We start from the raw sequence: 15893 nt of genomic DNA on the forward strand, positions 1-15893 counted from the left end.
ACCTAGATTTTTTCCTCTGTTATCTTCTGTAAATATTATAGTTTTGCATTTATATTTAGGTCTGTGACCCATTTTGAGTTAACATATTTTTGAAAGGTATAAGATCTGTGTCTAGATTATTTATTTTGCATGTAGATAGATAACCAGTTGTTCAAGCACCGCTCAACTTGTTGAAGTTCAACGAAGTCTTGAACGTAACTGTCAAGTTGAAGACTATCTTTTCTCCATTGAGTAGTGCTCTGTTTTAAAAGATCAGTTCACTGTATTTGTATGGGTCTGTATCTGGACTGTCCTGTCCTTGATCTTTCTGTCTGTTCTTCTGCCAATGGCATACTTGATTACTGTAGCTTTACAGTAAGGTGTTTTGTTTTTTGTTTTCTTGTTTGTTTGTTTTGAGACAAGGTCTCGCTCTGTCACCCAGACTGGAGTGCAGTGGCACGATCTCGGCTCACTGCGACGTCTGCCTCCCAGGTTCAGCTATTCTCCTGCCTCCGCCTCCTGAGTAGCTGGGACTACAGACACCGCCACCATGCCCAGCTAATTTTTGTATTTTTAGTGGAGACAGCATTTCACTGTGTTGGCCAGGCTGGTCTCAAACTCCTGACCTCAGGTGATCTGCCCGCCTCAGCCTCCCAAAGTGCTGGGATTACAGGCGTGAGCCACCTTTACAGTAAGTTTTGAAATTGGATAGTGTCAGTCTTTTGACTTTTTTCCTTTTTTTCTTCAATATTCTATTCAGTATTATGGGTTTCCTGCCTTTCTGTATGAACTTTAAAATCAGTTTGTCAATATTCACAAAATTAATTACTGGGATTTTCATTGAGACTGTTGAAATTTATGTAGGTCAAGTTGGGAAGCACTTGTATTTTAACAGTATTGACTCTTCCTGTCAATTCTTGGACTATCTCTCTATATCTTATTTATATGTTACTTATATTTATTTATATTAATACATATTTATATAGTTTATATTTTATTTATATTCTATTTATTTATATCTTCTTTCATCAGTATTTTATAGTTTTCCTCATATAAATCTTGTATATATTTTGTTAGACTTATACTTAAGGGGTTTTTTCCAGTGCTAATATATAAATGGTGTTGTGTTTTAATTTCAAATTCCATTTGCTCATTACTGGTATATAGGAAAGCAATTAATTGACTTTTGTATATTAAGAAATCCTGTATCCTGCAACCATGCTATAATCACATATTAGTTCCAGTGGATTTTGTGTGTTATTTAGACGTGTGTTGTTTAATCTTCACGTACTCTGAGATTTTTCAGCTAGCTTTCTGTTGTTAAGTTCTAATTCCATTGTGATCTGAAAGCATACTTTATATGATACCTATTATTTCAAATTTAAGGTTTGTTTTATGGCCCAGAATGTTGTCTAACTTGGTTAATAGTCCATGAGAACCTGAGAATAATATATAAAGTTCAAAACAGGTTTCACTGGACCCAAATCAGAATGTCTGGAGGGCTGCGTTTCCTTTGGAGGCTCTAGGGAGAATATATTCCCTTGCGTTTCCCAGTTTCTAGAGGCTGCCACCTTCCCGAGTAGCTGGGGTTACAGACACACGCCACCGCGCCCAGCCAATTTTTTGTATTTTTAGTAGAGATGGGGTTTCGCCATGTTGGCCAGGCTAATCTGGAACTCCTGACCTCAGGTGATCCACCCGCTTCCACCTCCCAAATTGCTAAGATAACAGGTGTGAGACACCGCACCTGGCCACTAAACAGAATTTGTTATCTGATCATGATTCAAACAAAGAATCTAAAGTTAGGGGCTCAGAAACTTTTTTCTTCCAAACAAATAAATGAACAAAGTCATTGATATGTCTTCCCTAGCCTTTGTTCTTATTCTCATCTCTAGTCTGATGTCCTTTGAGTAGACTGCCTTACACTGACAAATGCCATGCCAAACTTCTACATTCAGTAATGTGGTATGTTAATGTTTTCCTTCTCATTCAGGTATTGTCAGCAGATCTCAAGGATAGAGGTTTAAATGGCCTCTGGTAATAGTGACAGTGCAAGGGCGAGAAAGGTTCTGCTTTATTGTGTCTCTCTTCTAGATGTCAGCATCATAGTTCTGCCAACTCAGTTAGCTAAGTATTTGGCTAGTTATTTTCATTCTCAGCTAACCAGAATTTGTTTTACCTTTTAGGTTTACCGACAAGACTGTGAAACTTTCGGGATGGTGGTGAAAATGCTGATTGAAAAAGATCCTTCATTAGAAAAGTCTATACAGTTTGCATTGAGGCAGAATTTACATGAAATAGGTGAGCGGTGTGTTGAAGAACTCAAGCATTTCATTGCAGAGTATGATACTTCCACTCAAGATTTTGGAGAGCCTTTTTAGATTTTTTTGCTCAGGCCAAAAAAAAAAAACAATTTCTAAAAACTTTTTTTCCTGGATTGTGTAAATCCTTAATATATGGAATTTTTGTGATGCAGAGAAATACTTTATGATAGTTGACAACATTTCAATATTAAATAAACATCTAAAATAGTCTGTTTAAAATGTTTGATTCAAATTTTTGTATTTTTTGTAGAGATGGGGTTCACCATGTTGGCCAGGCTAGTCTCTAACTCCTGGCCTCAAGTGATCTGCCTGCCTCAGCCTCTCAAAGTGTTGAGATTACAGGCGTGAGCCACCGCTCCCTGCCCAACACATGATACCATCTGAAAATGTTAGAATTCTGAGTTGTGATTTTATTGACTTGTTGCTTGCTTTTTCTTAGGCTTTGTAACTTGTAATATGTTAAAGTGTACTATCCTAATAAACTGAATACTTTGGTATCTTAGAGAATATTTGCTTTGAGAATAATTCTCATTCAATGATAAAATAGAGCACTTAAATCTCTGAGAGATACCTCAGAAAAAAATCCATTTTTCCAAGTAATGAACTCAGTGTCTTCTATTACAATAATCCTGAAACTCCTGACTCTTTCACTGATGTATGAGTCTTAAACAATATCATATACAAGACTAATAAATAGAAGAGGCAGTTTGAGGTGGAAGATGAGGGATATTTGAAGTTTGGGACTGTAGGAGATCAGTCAGGGTGGTAGGAGAAGCTATAAGGAAAGACGCAAACCTTCTTGGAAGGCTGGGAGGTTTTGCAAAGCTTCAGAGAATAAAGCTGAAGGCAGCTAATTCTCTTACCCCGAGGCTGAGGGCAAAGAGTAGGTAACAAGGTAGTGTAAAGAAATATATCTAGATAAGTTTGTTTACATGTGTCCTCCGGAAACCAACCCTTGATCATCGAGTGCAAGACTGCTCCCTGCAAAGGGGGGCGACAATGTTCATTACTCACAAATTGTGTTGGCTTCAGGCCTTTGGCATTCTATCTGTACCGAATAAATACAAGCGGCTCCAGCTTATCAGGACTGCACTCTCTTTTCGGCTGCGCTAAAGCCGGCAGTCCCCTAGCCATTCTCACGCAAAATACCTGCGTCTGAATACTCCTTTCATCCGGTCGCTCGGCCAGAGTCTGCAGGACAGACTTGGCAGCAGGTGCCCCCTGTGAGGAACGCTGAAATGGATCACGACGGAACCCCCGAAAACGAAGGCGAAGAGACTGCGCAGTCAGTAAGTCATTGGTGCCCGCTCGGGATTTCCAAGTTCAGGGGAATTCTCAAGCTAGGGTTTCATCATGGGACAACAGCTATCCACACAACAGAAACAGTATATAAAAGTATTGAAACAACTGCTTAAAGCTAGCGGAGCCTCGGTTTCGCAGGCTCAATTAAGGGACCCAATGCAAACTGTTGTTTCCCATAACCCATGGTTCCCAGAAGAAGGCACGCTGGACCTAGAGCTTTGGGAAAAAGTGGGGAGAAATCTTAAACAATATCATGCACAAGGGCAATGGGTCCCAGTAACATCTTTAACATTATGGGCCTTAGTTAAGGCTACTTTGGCCTTGCTCTACACAGAAGAGCCTAAGAAGGGAAAGGAGGAGGAACCATCACCTTACCGCCTCCTCTTCCTCCCTCAGTCCCGCCGTTACCAGATAAAGATACCAAAGAGGAAACGGAGGTTTTCCCTGAGCCCCCTCCCCCAATAAATTGGAAAAAAGACAAGGGATACACTACAGCTATGGGACGCTGTCTTAGGCAAGCGGCATTAGAAGGAAGGGGACCTCTTGGCCTGCCCAGTGATACAAAATTAACAAGGCAATCAAGTATATGAACCCATTACTTTTTATGCTTATAAAGAGATAAGAAAAATCATTAGAGAAAATGGAGCTGCCAGTAGCCCATTTACGAAAGGATTAATTAAGGCCATAGCAGACAACTTCCGTATAACCCTATAGGACTGATCAGTGCTAGCTAAAACAATTTTAGAGGCCAGTCAGTACCTCCCCTGGAGGACAGAATTTGATGAATTATGTAAACAGCAAACCTCTTTCTAGTAATAGCCACTGTTACAATTCCTCCTCTATCCCTGACGTTGCTCTCTTAAAATCCTATTTGGGTAGAACAGTGGCCTTTAAAGGGAGAGAAATTACAACGGAGCCAATGAATTAATTAGTTGAGAAGCAATTAAAAGCTGGCCATATAGAACCATCAAACAGCCCTTGGAATTTGCCCATTTTCGTCATTCCCAAAAGGTCTGGCAAATGGAGACTTTTGCATGACTTACAAGCTATCAATGCTAATTTGCAATCTATGGGGCCCCTTCAACAGGCTCCCTTCCCCTGCAGCAGTTTCTCAAGATTGGCCTATAGTTGTTACTGACTTAAAAGACTGCTTTTATACTATTCCCCTTGCAGAACATGACAGAGAAAAATTTGCATTTACAATACCAGCTATCAATAATGAAAGGCCAGCTTACCTATTTTATTAGAAAGTACTTTCTCAAGGAATGCTGAACAGTCCTACCATGTGTCAGTATTATGTAAATCAGGCTTTGCTCCCCAGTAGAAAAGAATATCCTAGTTGCAAGATTATTCATTTTATGGATGATATTTTACTAGCAGCCCCAATGGAGCCAGTACTTTTGGGTTTATATGCCTCTGTCATAAGGAATACACAGTTAAGAGGTTTAATCATAGCACCTGAAAAAGTACAGATGTCCTCACCTTAGAAATATTTTGGATACATACTAACTTCCTGGTCAATAAGACCTCAAAAGGTTAAATTAAATACTAGCAACTAACATACCTTAAATAATTATCAAAAATTGCTAGGTGATATTAACTGTCTTTGCCCTGCCTTGGGCATAACTACTGATAAATTACAGAACCTGTTTTCTATCCTAAAAGGCAGTATAGCCCTAGACTCTCCTAGGTATTTAATGCCCACAGCAAAAAGAGAAATTGAGGAAATCAAGCTATTTCTCAGAGGCAACTAGATCTCATAGACCCACAATACTCAGTCCAATTGTTTGTTCTTCCTATTAAACATTTCCCCTACAGGATTAATAGGACAGATGGCCCCAGGGCTGCACTTCCTAGAATAGGTTTTTTGCTCACATACCGGGACTAAAACACTATCTCCCTATATCCAGCTAGTTAGTAAAGTCATCTATACAGGCAGCAGATGATGCCATCAGTTGCTAGGTTATGACCCTGATGTCATAAGAATTTCCTTGAGTAAAAAACAATTCAAAGCAGTCTTGCCCCTATCTCTAGACCTTCAGATAGCACTTTCTGATCATGCAGGCCATATAAAACATGCCCTTCCTGCTGACAAACTACTTCAGTTCTTATCTAGTACTCCTGTAGTTATTCCTACAAAGGTAGTTCCCTCCCCCATACTTAACGCTGTAATGCTTTTTACTGATGGCTCTCGTAAAAATGGAAAAGCGGCTATCTGGTGGAAACCACATAACTCCCTCACTCCATCTAGATTTACTAGTACTCAGAGAGCTGAGGTTGGAGCCCTAATATTGGCCCTAGAAACTTTTTCCGTTCAGCCCATCAATATTGTTAGTGACTCTGCTTACTCTGTTTATTTATTGCAGAACCTTGAAACAGCCCTCATTAAGTCTACTCTCGAGCCCGCCCTGTGTGCCTTTTTTCTTTGACTTCAGTAATTACTAGATCAATGTACACATTCTATTTTTATCACACATATTTGAGCCCACAGCTCACTGCCTGACCCACTGGCTTATGGCAATGATCAAGCAGACCTGCAGGTTATGATGTCACTGCTTAACCAAGCCACCCAATCACATCAAATTTTCCACCAAAATTAGAGAAACTTAACTAAACAATGTCAACTTACCCAGAGACTAGCTAAACAAATTATCCTGCAATGCCCAGATTGCCAGCTCACAGGCACGTCCCCTCCTTCAACAGGTGTTAACCTAGAGGACTAGAACCTAATCAGTTATGGCAAACAGATGTTACACACGTCCCTGAATTTGGAAAACTAAGATATGTACATGTATCCGTTGACACTTATTCTCACCTAATTAGCGCACATGCTCTTCCTGGAAAGTCCACCCGATCTGTCATTAAACATCTTCTTTTAACTTTTATGTTTATGGGGTGGCCCACAAAAATTAAAACTAATAATGGTCTGACTTATGTCAGCTCACTCAACAATTTTGTCACACTTGGAGCGTCCAACATTCCACAGGCATCCCGTACAACCCCCAAGGACAGGCTGTAGTAGAACGTGCCCACTTCACCCTTAAAAATATGCTCAGAAAACAAAAAACAGAGAATATGAGTAAAGACCCTGCAACACTACTAGCACAAGCCTTATTTACCCTTAATTTCTGAAATTTAGATGATAAATTTGAGTCAGCTATAGAAAAGCACTTTGCTAAAACCTCTGCAGGCATAAAACCGCAGTTTTATGGAAAGATGTAAATAGTAATATATGGCATGGTCCAAATGTTTTGCTAACATGGGGAAGAGGATATGCTTATGTTCACATCCCCTCAGGCCCTCTTTGGATTCCAGCACGACGCATCAAACCATACCATAGTGGGGCTAGGACCCAACCCGGTACCAGAAATGAAGGAAACGACCCTGCAGGCCCTGCAGCCCCCGCAGCCCCGGAAGAAACGGGTTCGTCGGACGACACAGCTTCGTCGGACGACAGGAGCCCCAGACATTACCTGGGGGATGCTGAAGAAGACAACTCAGGAGGCTGAGCGAATCCTGCTCCGAACACAGACACCATTCACTCCAGAAAATTTGTTCCTTGCTATGCTCTCTGTTGTACATTGCAACTCACGCAAGGTATGGGTCTTTTTTATTCTCTCACTTTGCCTGTTACGCGTACCTGCTATACCCTATTAAACCCATTTTCTAAATCTGCCTTTTTTCAGCCCTATTACTTAGGCAGACACCCCCTTCCCAGCTTCTAGCAGTGTGACTTTTTAGCTAGGAGGGACTAACATACCCCCAGTGGGGTTCCTGAGTAGCAGCCATATGGAAGGATATGCAAAAACATCTCTCCTAGATAGACCCCCACTCCTTGGGGTCACTTCTTAGTTAGAAAAGAATATTACTAATTATACTCATGTTTCTCTTGTTGTTTACTAATTCTAGGATGTAAAGCCGGAAAACAAGCAGTGACTGCTACGCCTGACAAAACTGTTGCTGCACACATCTCTACTCGTCAGTCAACAAAACCTGATGCAAAAAACAGAAAAGGGGTGATGTAGGAGATCGGTCAGGTTGGTAGGAGAAGCTATAAGGAAAGACGCAATTGGAAGGTCGGGAGGTTTTCCAAAGCTTCAGGAGAGAATAAAGCTGAAGGCAGCTAATTCTCTTACCCTGAGGCTGAGGGCAAACAGTAGGTAGCAAGGGAGTGTAAAGGAATTTATCTAGATAAGTTTGTTTACTTATGTCCTCCGGAAACCGTGCAAGACTGCTCCCTGCAAAGGGGGGCGACAGTGTTCATTACTCACAAATTGTGTTGGCTTCAGGCCTTTGGTATTCTGTCTCTGCTGAATAAATACAAATGGCTCCAGCTTATCAGGACTGCACTCTCTTCTCGGCTGCGCTAAAGCTGGCACTCCCCTAGCCGTTCTCATGCAAAATACCTGTGTCAGAATACTCCTTTTATCCATCGCTCAGCCAGAGTCTTCAGGACAGACTCGGCATGGGACTTGTCCAAAAAAATTCTGATCAAAAGACGAAAATTTTGGAATATGCCAGGAATAGTGGAATTTTATTTTTTTAATTTTTTTATAGGCCCATACTCTCTATCTCAAGAAACAAGATGATTGTAACATGTCCATGATTAAACTATTGGCAGATTATTGCTGTGTTAATCTCTGTAGTCTAATGAGTTCTTTGTTCTGTTCTACTGCCTTTTACATTTTCTTGTCCTTTCAAAAGTGTTCTTGAAAGAAACAAAGCGAATAGGCAGTTAGCACAGCACAGCTGCCCCTTACCAAGCAGTCTATGGAAACAACCCCTCATCCAAATCACGGGTTAGTTAGGAATCTAACTGGAGCAATTAAGATGAATTCCACTCACTTCCTGGTCACTTCAGCAGCCCAGTGGCATTGAGCCAAAATATACAATTCTGTGTTATTAGTGAGGAAACTTTAAAACTCATGTTTGTTATTACTTACTACCCAATTTCATTATCCTCCCTTCCTCTTTCCATTTCTATTCTCTCTCACTTGAATTCTGGCATTATTTTTAGTGGCCTCTACTGATAATACCTACCCTAGAGTACATAAAAATTATATTAAAAGAGGAAGTAGCAGTATGCATAATTTTAACAGATTCTATAACGGGTACCTCAAAATATGTATTGTGCCATTCCGCAAATTGAGGACAATTATTTTTTTTAATTTCCTAAATGAGACCACCATGGATTTTTATTTTTGCCATTTAGATGTTTATACTTATTTAGCTTTTATAAAACATAAGTGAAGCTAAATCCCACATAACAACTCTGGTATTCTTCCCTCATATGAGCAGTGATTTTATTTGTTACCCACCTTAGATAGACTAAGAAAGTTCTAGTTTTGTTTTTCCTTCTCCCCGCTTCCCTGGGGTTTTTCCTTACCATAAGTATTCTGGTCCCAGGGTTCAGTTCCTTTAGTCAAGATGTCACAAGTTTAAAAACAAAACTTGAGAAACTACCAAAGGCTCAGGAGTTGTTCACTTTGTTGAAATCCATTAAATTAGAGAAGTCTCACTAACAGATGTATTTAAATATAGGTACAACAGATAATTTCTTTTTCTCCCCTTGCCCAAATTACAGTCAGCATTTAAAGCTGTTTATGGCTTGCCATCATTATTCTGGTAGGCTTGTTAGTGTTAAAATCTGTTTGATTTTTTTTTTTTTTTTTTTTTTGGTCTCTTAAAGTCTAATTTTAGGATGGATGAATTCAAATGTTTACCAGAGTGTGTATTTTACATAATGTTCTTGATTAAAAAGACTTGTTTGTAAATTATCCGTTGTTTTTGCATATGCCCAGTTGATGTGATAAAATTTTCATTGTCTTACCATAAAGCCTTGGTTATCAACAGGTGGAATGTAGATATTGTAAAGCTTTTTGTGAATTAAAAGTGCAAAATAAAGCAACCACATTTAAGTAGATTGTCTTTTATTTTAACAGGCTTAACGCATTTTGCTAAAATGTGGGCTTTATTACTCTCTACTGCAAGATTACTTCTTAGTCTTAAGTTCACCTACTCAGCAGCAGGATAGAGGAAATGTGAGAATTGAGAAACTACAGCAGTGCCCCCTCATCTGTGGTTTTGCTTTCCATGTATAAGTAAACCATGGCTACCATTGTCCAAAAATATTAGATGGAAAATTTCAGAACAACTCGTAAGTTTTCAACTGTGTGCCGTTCTGAATGAAATCTTGCAGCACCATGCTTTGTCCCACATGAATCATACCTTTCTCTAGTGTATCCACACTGTACACACTACCCACCTGTTAGTCATCTGTACCATTTACTCCTGACATCCAGCCATTGACTATGTCATGGTTCCATGATGCAGGATCACCCAAAGCAGATGATCCTCCTTCTGATGTATCGTCAGAAGATCATAGTAGTGCTCATGCCTGTAATCCCAGCACTTTGGGAGACCAAGGTGGGTGAATCACTTGAGGTCAGGAGTTTAAGACCAGCTTGGCTAACATAGCGAAAACCCTGTCTCTACTAAAAATACAAATTAGCCAGGCGTGGTGGTGGGCGCCTGTAATCCCAGCTACTCAGGAGGCTGAGCCATGAGAATCGCTTCAACCCGGGAGGGTGAGGCTGCAGTAAGCCAAGATCACTCCAGCCTGGGTGACAGAGCCAGACCCTTTCTTAAAAAAAGGAAGTCAATAGTAGCCTCATGCTGTGTCACAATGCCTGCGTCATCCACCTCACTTCATCTCACCATGCAGGCATTTTACCATCTCACATCCCATCATCAGAGGAAGAGTTGATTACAGTATATTGTTAAAATTGTTCTTTTTTATTGTTGTTAATCTCTTACTGTGCCTAATTTATAAATTAACCTTTACCATAAGTGTACATGCATAGGAAAAACCTGGTATATATAGGGTTTGGTATTATCCATGGTTTAAGGCATCCACTGGGGCTTTCGAGCATACCCTCCACACATAGGGGGCACTACTGTATTCACTCTGGGGACTTAGGGAGTCTTCTGAGAAGTAGTTAAGGAAGGTGGCGCCTGATACAGTAGTACTCAATAGTTGTGTAATTATGAGTCTGAATTTCAAAGAATTGTAGGATCAGGATCCTCTATCTTTGTAATAACTCCTGGAGGGCAAGAAACTTGTCTTTGGGACTCCAGTTCTTAGCATAGTTTAAAACGTAATAGATACTCATATTTGTTAACTTAAAGGGGGCTTCACAAAGGAAATTATATTTGACCCCTGGGTCTTGGAGGAATATGACTTATTCAGGCAGAGAGGGGAAGCATTTATTAGAAATCCAGCAGGAGGGAAAGGTGTCCTGTGTCCTGAAGCTGTGTGCTGAAGATGACATGGGACGAAGGTGGGAAAAGGTAAGTTGAGAGCAGAATGGGAAGGATGTTGAATGTTTATAGCTTATTTACCCTTTCTCTCCTACTTAATGAAATTTGGAAACATTACCTATGTAGTATTCTTGCAAGAGACGTGGATTTCTCAAAGCCCTCAGCAACTTCACAGATCTAGAACCTCTTGAAGGAAGGGGAGGCCAGATCTCCTTAAGGAAAGACTCCGCTATACTGCCAAAATATATTTTGGTTTCAGCTTCACTTCCAGAGTTTCCTGTAATGGATCCTGAGCTCCAGGGAAGTCCCTGACAGTTCTTTGGCAACAGTTTTGGAGATGGTGATCTGATCATCTCTGAAGTATTCATTCTAGACAAGATTCAGTGCTGCCAGCAGCCAGCCACCCAGGTTGCTTTATAGCTGTAACACTCCTCAGGCTGGTTCGTGGAGTTCCTGAGAGTAATGGCCACTGTCTGCTTGCCAGGTCAAGGCTTGTGGGTTATGGATGATGTATTTGTCACCTCCTTCCTGCCAGTTCTCTTGAGAGCACTGATGTATCAGTTACCCAATTCAGTTAAAAAAAAAAAAAAAAAAGACCAGTAACTGAGGTAGTTAACACAATCTGTACTCCCATTTTTTTTCCATGGCAATAGGGGTTGACATTGAATAACATGCCTGCCTAACTGGGACTGTATTTGCTGTTTTCCTTGTAGTTTTAGGTGTGATGAAGCAACTAAGTTTTATGGAATTTGAGTGGAAATGCTGCTAATTCCAGGTTAGGAACCTGACGACAGTGACTGTGCCTCCTCCATGCTCTTTTATCCCCTCCCAAAAGTAGCAATAGCCACAAGATGGAAGGAGCCTGCATAACCACATGGAATAGTGAAGTGTTATGTGAGAGCAGAATAAATGCCTTTATTCTTCAAGCCACATTTTTGTTTGGTTTCTTGTTATAGCAGCTTACTTTTTGCTCAAACCTATTGATTATTTTTGTCAAATAACATCTAAGCATTCACTTCACCAGTGTAGGCCCTGAGCAGGCCGCACCACTCCTGCTTTTCCATTGTAATGGAAATCTTGGGGTAAGGGACTGATTCTAAAAAAGGCTTTGAATTAAGAATTTTAAGCTGTCTTTTAAATCTTGGTAAGTATTGTTACAGCCTTGTGAATATCTGTATAGCAGCAGACACAGCCTCATTATATAGCATTTTTTTTTTCAGCTCTGTTCCCACAGATTGATGGTGGTGGTGTGTGTGTGTGTGTGTGTGTGTGTGTGTGTGTGTGTGTGTGTGTGCGAATTTTTTTGAGGCAGGGTCTCACTCTGTTGTCCAGGCTGGAATGCACTGGTGCGATCTTGGCTCACTGGAACCTCCGCCAGGCTCAAGCAGTCCTCCCACCTCAGCCTTCCATGTAGTTGGGACCACACAGGTACGTACCACCACACCCGGCTAATTTTTGTATTTTTTGTAGAGATGAGGTTTTGCCATGTTGACAAGGCTGGTCTCGAGCTCCTGATCTCAAGTGATCCGCCTGCCTCGGCCTCCCAAAGTGCTGGGATTACAGGCGTGACCACACCCAGCCAAGTGTTTTTTGTTTTTTTTTAATGGGGAAAAAACTTTAAAACCTTAGACAATTTTAGTGATAATGCTGTAGCATTAGAATACCATCGGCCAGGCGGCCGGGCACGGTGGCTGAGGTGGGAGGATCACTTCAGCCCAGGGGACGGAGGTTGCAGTGAGCCAAGATCGCGCCACTGCACTCCAGCCTGGGCAAGAGGGAGAGACTGTCTCACCAAAAAAAAAAAAACACACACTTATATTCTGCTACTTTTGTAGAATAGACTCTAGTATACTATACTGGATGCCATTTAAACTATTTTAATTTTAGGTTTAGTATACTAAATATTTCATAGAATTCTGAGAAGCACCACATTTTTCCATTATTTCACTATCTGAATCTTGCTATATTACCCAGGCTGGTTTCAAACTCCTGGGCTCAAGCGATCTTCCTGCCTCGGCCTCCCAGAGAGGGGCTCCCAAAGCGCTGGGATTACAGGCGTGAGCCACCATGCCTGGGCTGGAGCTATTTTAGAAAACACCATTGTGATTGGTCAGGAGGAGCTGCTGGGGGGTATGTAGAACAGGGACTTCCAGTACCCAAAGCCACAGCGCAGCCAGGGACTCAGTCTCTGGGTGCTGCACCAGAACGTATGGGGGAGTTTGAGAAGAGCCATTTAAGTAGAATGAACCTGGTAATTTAACTCTCCTATTTAGGAACCAACATTAATTAAACATAGCACCTTTTCAGCTTTGCTTACAACATGTTCAGAGATTCAAGACTAAGATTGCTGCTGAAAGGACTCTGAGAGGTAGGGAAAAAAATCTTACTTTTCATCCTGGTAACCGGGGAGAAATAACGTGGAGTAAAATATCTTGCCCTCCACATACTCTGTAATTGTCTCCAAACTGTCTACTTAATGGCGATAAAGCCAGCTTCAAACTTGAAGCATATGCACTGATAGGGAAATAACCATTCCCAAGCTTCTTTTTTCCTTCTGTCTTTTTTTTTTTTTTCTTTCGAGACACAGTCTTGTTCTGTCACCTAGGCTGGAGTGCAGTGGTGCGATCCTGGCTCACTGCAACCTCTGCCTCCCAGGTTCAAGTGGTTCTCCTGCCTCAGCCTTCTGATCAGCTGGGACTACATGCATGTGTCACCACGCCTGGCTAATTTTTGTATTTTTGGTAGAAATGGGGTTTAACCATGTTGGCCAGGCTGGTCTCAAACTCCTGACCTCAAGTGATCCACCCACCTTGGCCTCCCAAGGTGAAATATTTAGTATACTAAACCTAAAATTAAAATAGTTTAAATGGCATCCAGTATAGTATACTAGAGTCTATTCCACAAAAGTAGCAGAATATAAGTGTGTGGTTTTTTTTTTTTTGGTGAGACAGTCTCTCCCTCTTGCCCAGGCTGTTGGAATTACAGGCGTGAGCCACCGTGCCTGGCCTGCTTCTTTTTCTTTATTTAGTTTAACCTCTTGCCCACCCCAAGTCCCAAACGTTAATATATATTTTTAAAAGGCCCTCAAAAAAGTTCCCAACTCCCGTAATCCATGGTCTTTGGGGGTGGGGGTAGGGTTCCATCCTTTCAGGAATCCTTGCCAGGCAAATATGTTGGTAAGTGAAAGGGAAAAGAGAAACCACACTTTATGCTGAGTAGGAAGGCTCCTGCTAACCTAATAAATTCAGTCCAGTCACCACAGAACACTGAGGCTGGAAGGAAGCCTTTGAGCTGGTCTGGCACTCTCATTTTACAGAGTGGAAACAGAGCACTTAACCTGCATGAGCTAATGAGAGAGGAGGGTCTCCTAACCCACATCTGAATCCTGGAGTCCAGTGTGCTTCGCACCAGCCACTCTGCAAGATCAGCTTTGTGGTGGATTTCTATCAGACTAGGAATTGGCTTTCCTGATGGCAATTGCTTGGTTCCATTATTGAAAAATGCTAAAACAATTATTAACTTTTAAGATTCATACTTTCGGCTGGGCACGGTGGCTCATACCTGTAATCCCAACACTTTGGGAGGATGAGGCAGGTGGATCACTTGAGGTCAGGATGTTTGAGACCAGCCTGGCCAACATGGTGAAACCCCATCTCTACTAAAAATGCAAAAATTAGACAGGTGTGGTGGCGAGTGCCTGTAATCTCAGCTACTTGGGAGGCTGAGGCAGGAGAATCACTTGAACCTGGGAGGCAGAGGTTGCAGTGAACTGAGACCGCGCCATTGCACTCCAGCCTGGGCAACAAGAGTGAAACTGTGTCTCCAAAAAAAAAAAAAAGATTCATACTTGTTTTTTTAAGAGATGGGGTCTCTGTCACCCAGGCTGGAGTGTAGTGGTGTGATCATAGCTCACTGCAGCCTCAAACTCCTGGCCTCAAGCCATCCACTCGCCTCAGCCTCTCAAAGTGCTGGGATTACAGGCATAAGCAACCATGCCTGGCTTAAGGTTCGTATTCCTAATGGTACTATTACCATTGTCTGGAATCTAATGATTTGACAGTAGGTTGCAAGTTGTTTTGAAAGCCGGCATAACAGCACCTTGTGCATATAGCAATAGAGATGTGAAATTTCTTTTCTAAAAAGAGAAGTTGAGACTGAAGCTGATCCCTTAAATGGGAATGTTTGACCAGCTACTTGGGTCTGTTCAAACAGAATGAATTGGCTCTAATCCTGTGGCCAAGTCTATTTATATGCTCAATGTCTTACTTTTCCTCTATATTCTCTACCCAAACCATTTTGAAAGCCACTCTTAGCCTGGCATGGTGGCGTACCTCTGTAGTCCCAGCTACTTGCGAGGCTTGAGGTAGGAGGATCGCTTGAGCTCAGGAATTTGAGGCTGCAGTGATCCCACCACTGCACTCCAGCCTAGTTGGCAGGGTGAGACCTCATCTCTTTAAGAAAAGAAAAAGCCATCCTTAAACCTTATCCCCCCCAGTAAAGTTTATGATTCTATAACCTTGGCAAAATGTGAGCTCAGAGATGCAAACTTCAGTTATTTCTGCACATTTTTCCTTGGCCCAGTTTACCTGGAAGCCTTTCTAATGGTGTGGGAGTTTACAGAAAACCCATGTGACTATATAGGAGCATGCCTTCTGTTTTTAGACTGTTCCCGTGAATGGCTGGAGAATCTAACCAGGCAATTAGCAATTTTCTCATTTGACTAATTAAAATTGGTTTTATCATAATTGTGTTACTAGGATTGAATTGATAGTGAGACTTTTAGTGGAATTTTCTTGGATCCCAACAGGTTTTCTTCTTCATGCATCCAAAAAGGTCACTTTTATTTTATTTTATTTTATTTTATTTATGCCAGAGTCTTGCTCTGTTGCCCAGGCTGGAGTGCAGTGGTGTAATCTCGACTCATTGCAACCTCTGCCTCCCAGGTTCAAGCGATTCTCCTCCCTCAAC

The 15893-nt window shown here is 41.4% G+C and overlaps 1 protein-coding gene across 20 annotated transcripts in view; it reads left to right on the forward strand.

The window, feature by feature from the left end:
- Positions 1 to 9518, forward strand: part of PPHLN1 (periphilin 1) — a 216789-nt gene extending 207271 nt beyond the window's left edge. For 12 of the 20 annotated variants that reach the window (XM_054527130.2, XM_054527133.2, XM_054527135.2 and 9 more), the window contains 4 exons: positions 2166 to 2280; positions 3492 to 3592; positions 6903 to 7202; positions 7515 to 9518. In XM_054527130.2, coding sequence (XP_054383105.1) covers positions 2166 to 2280; positions 3492 to 3592; positions 6903 to 7202; positions 7515 to 7541 — 543 coding nt within the window. In that variant the 3' untranslated portion in view covers positions 7542 to 9518. Of the gene's footprint in view, positions 1 to 2165; positions 2806 to 3491; positions 3593 to 6902; positions 7203 to 7514 lie in introns of those variants that run through there. The other 8 variants (XM_054527131.2, XM_054527134.2, XM_054527137.2 and 5 more) reach the window with 2 other exon arrangements.
- The last annotated feature ends 6375 nt before the right edge of the window (positions 9519 to 15893 follow it).

Source organism: Pongo abelii, chromosome 10, assembly GCF_028885655.2.
Source record: "Pongo abelii isolate AG06213 chromosome 10, NHGRI_mPonAbe1-v2.0_pri, whole genome shotgun sequence".
Taxonomy (NCBI): Eukaryota; Metazoa; Chordata; class Mammalia; order Primates; family Hominidae; genus Pongo; species Pongo abelii.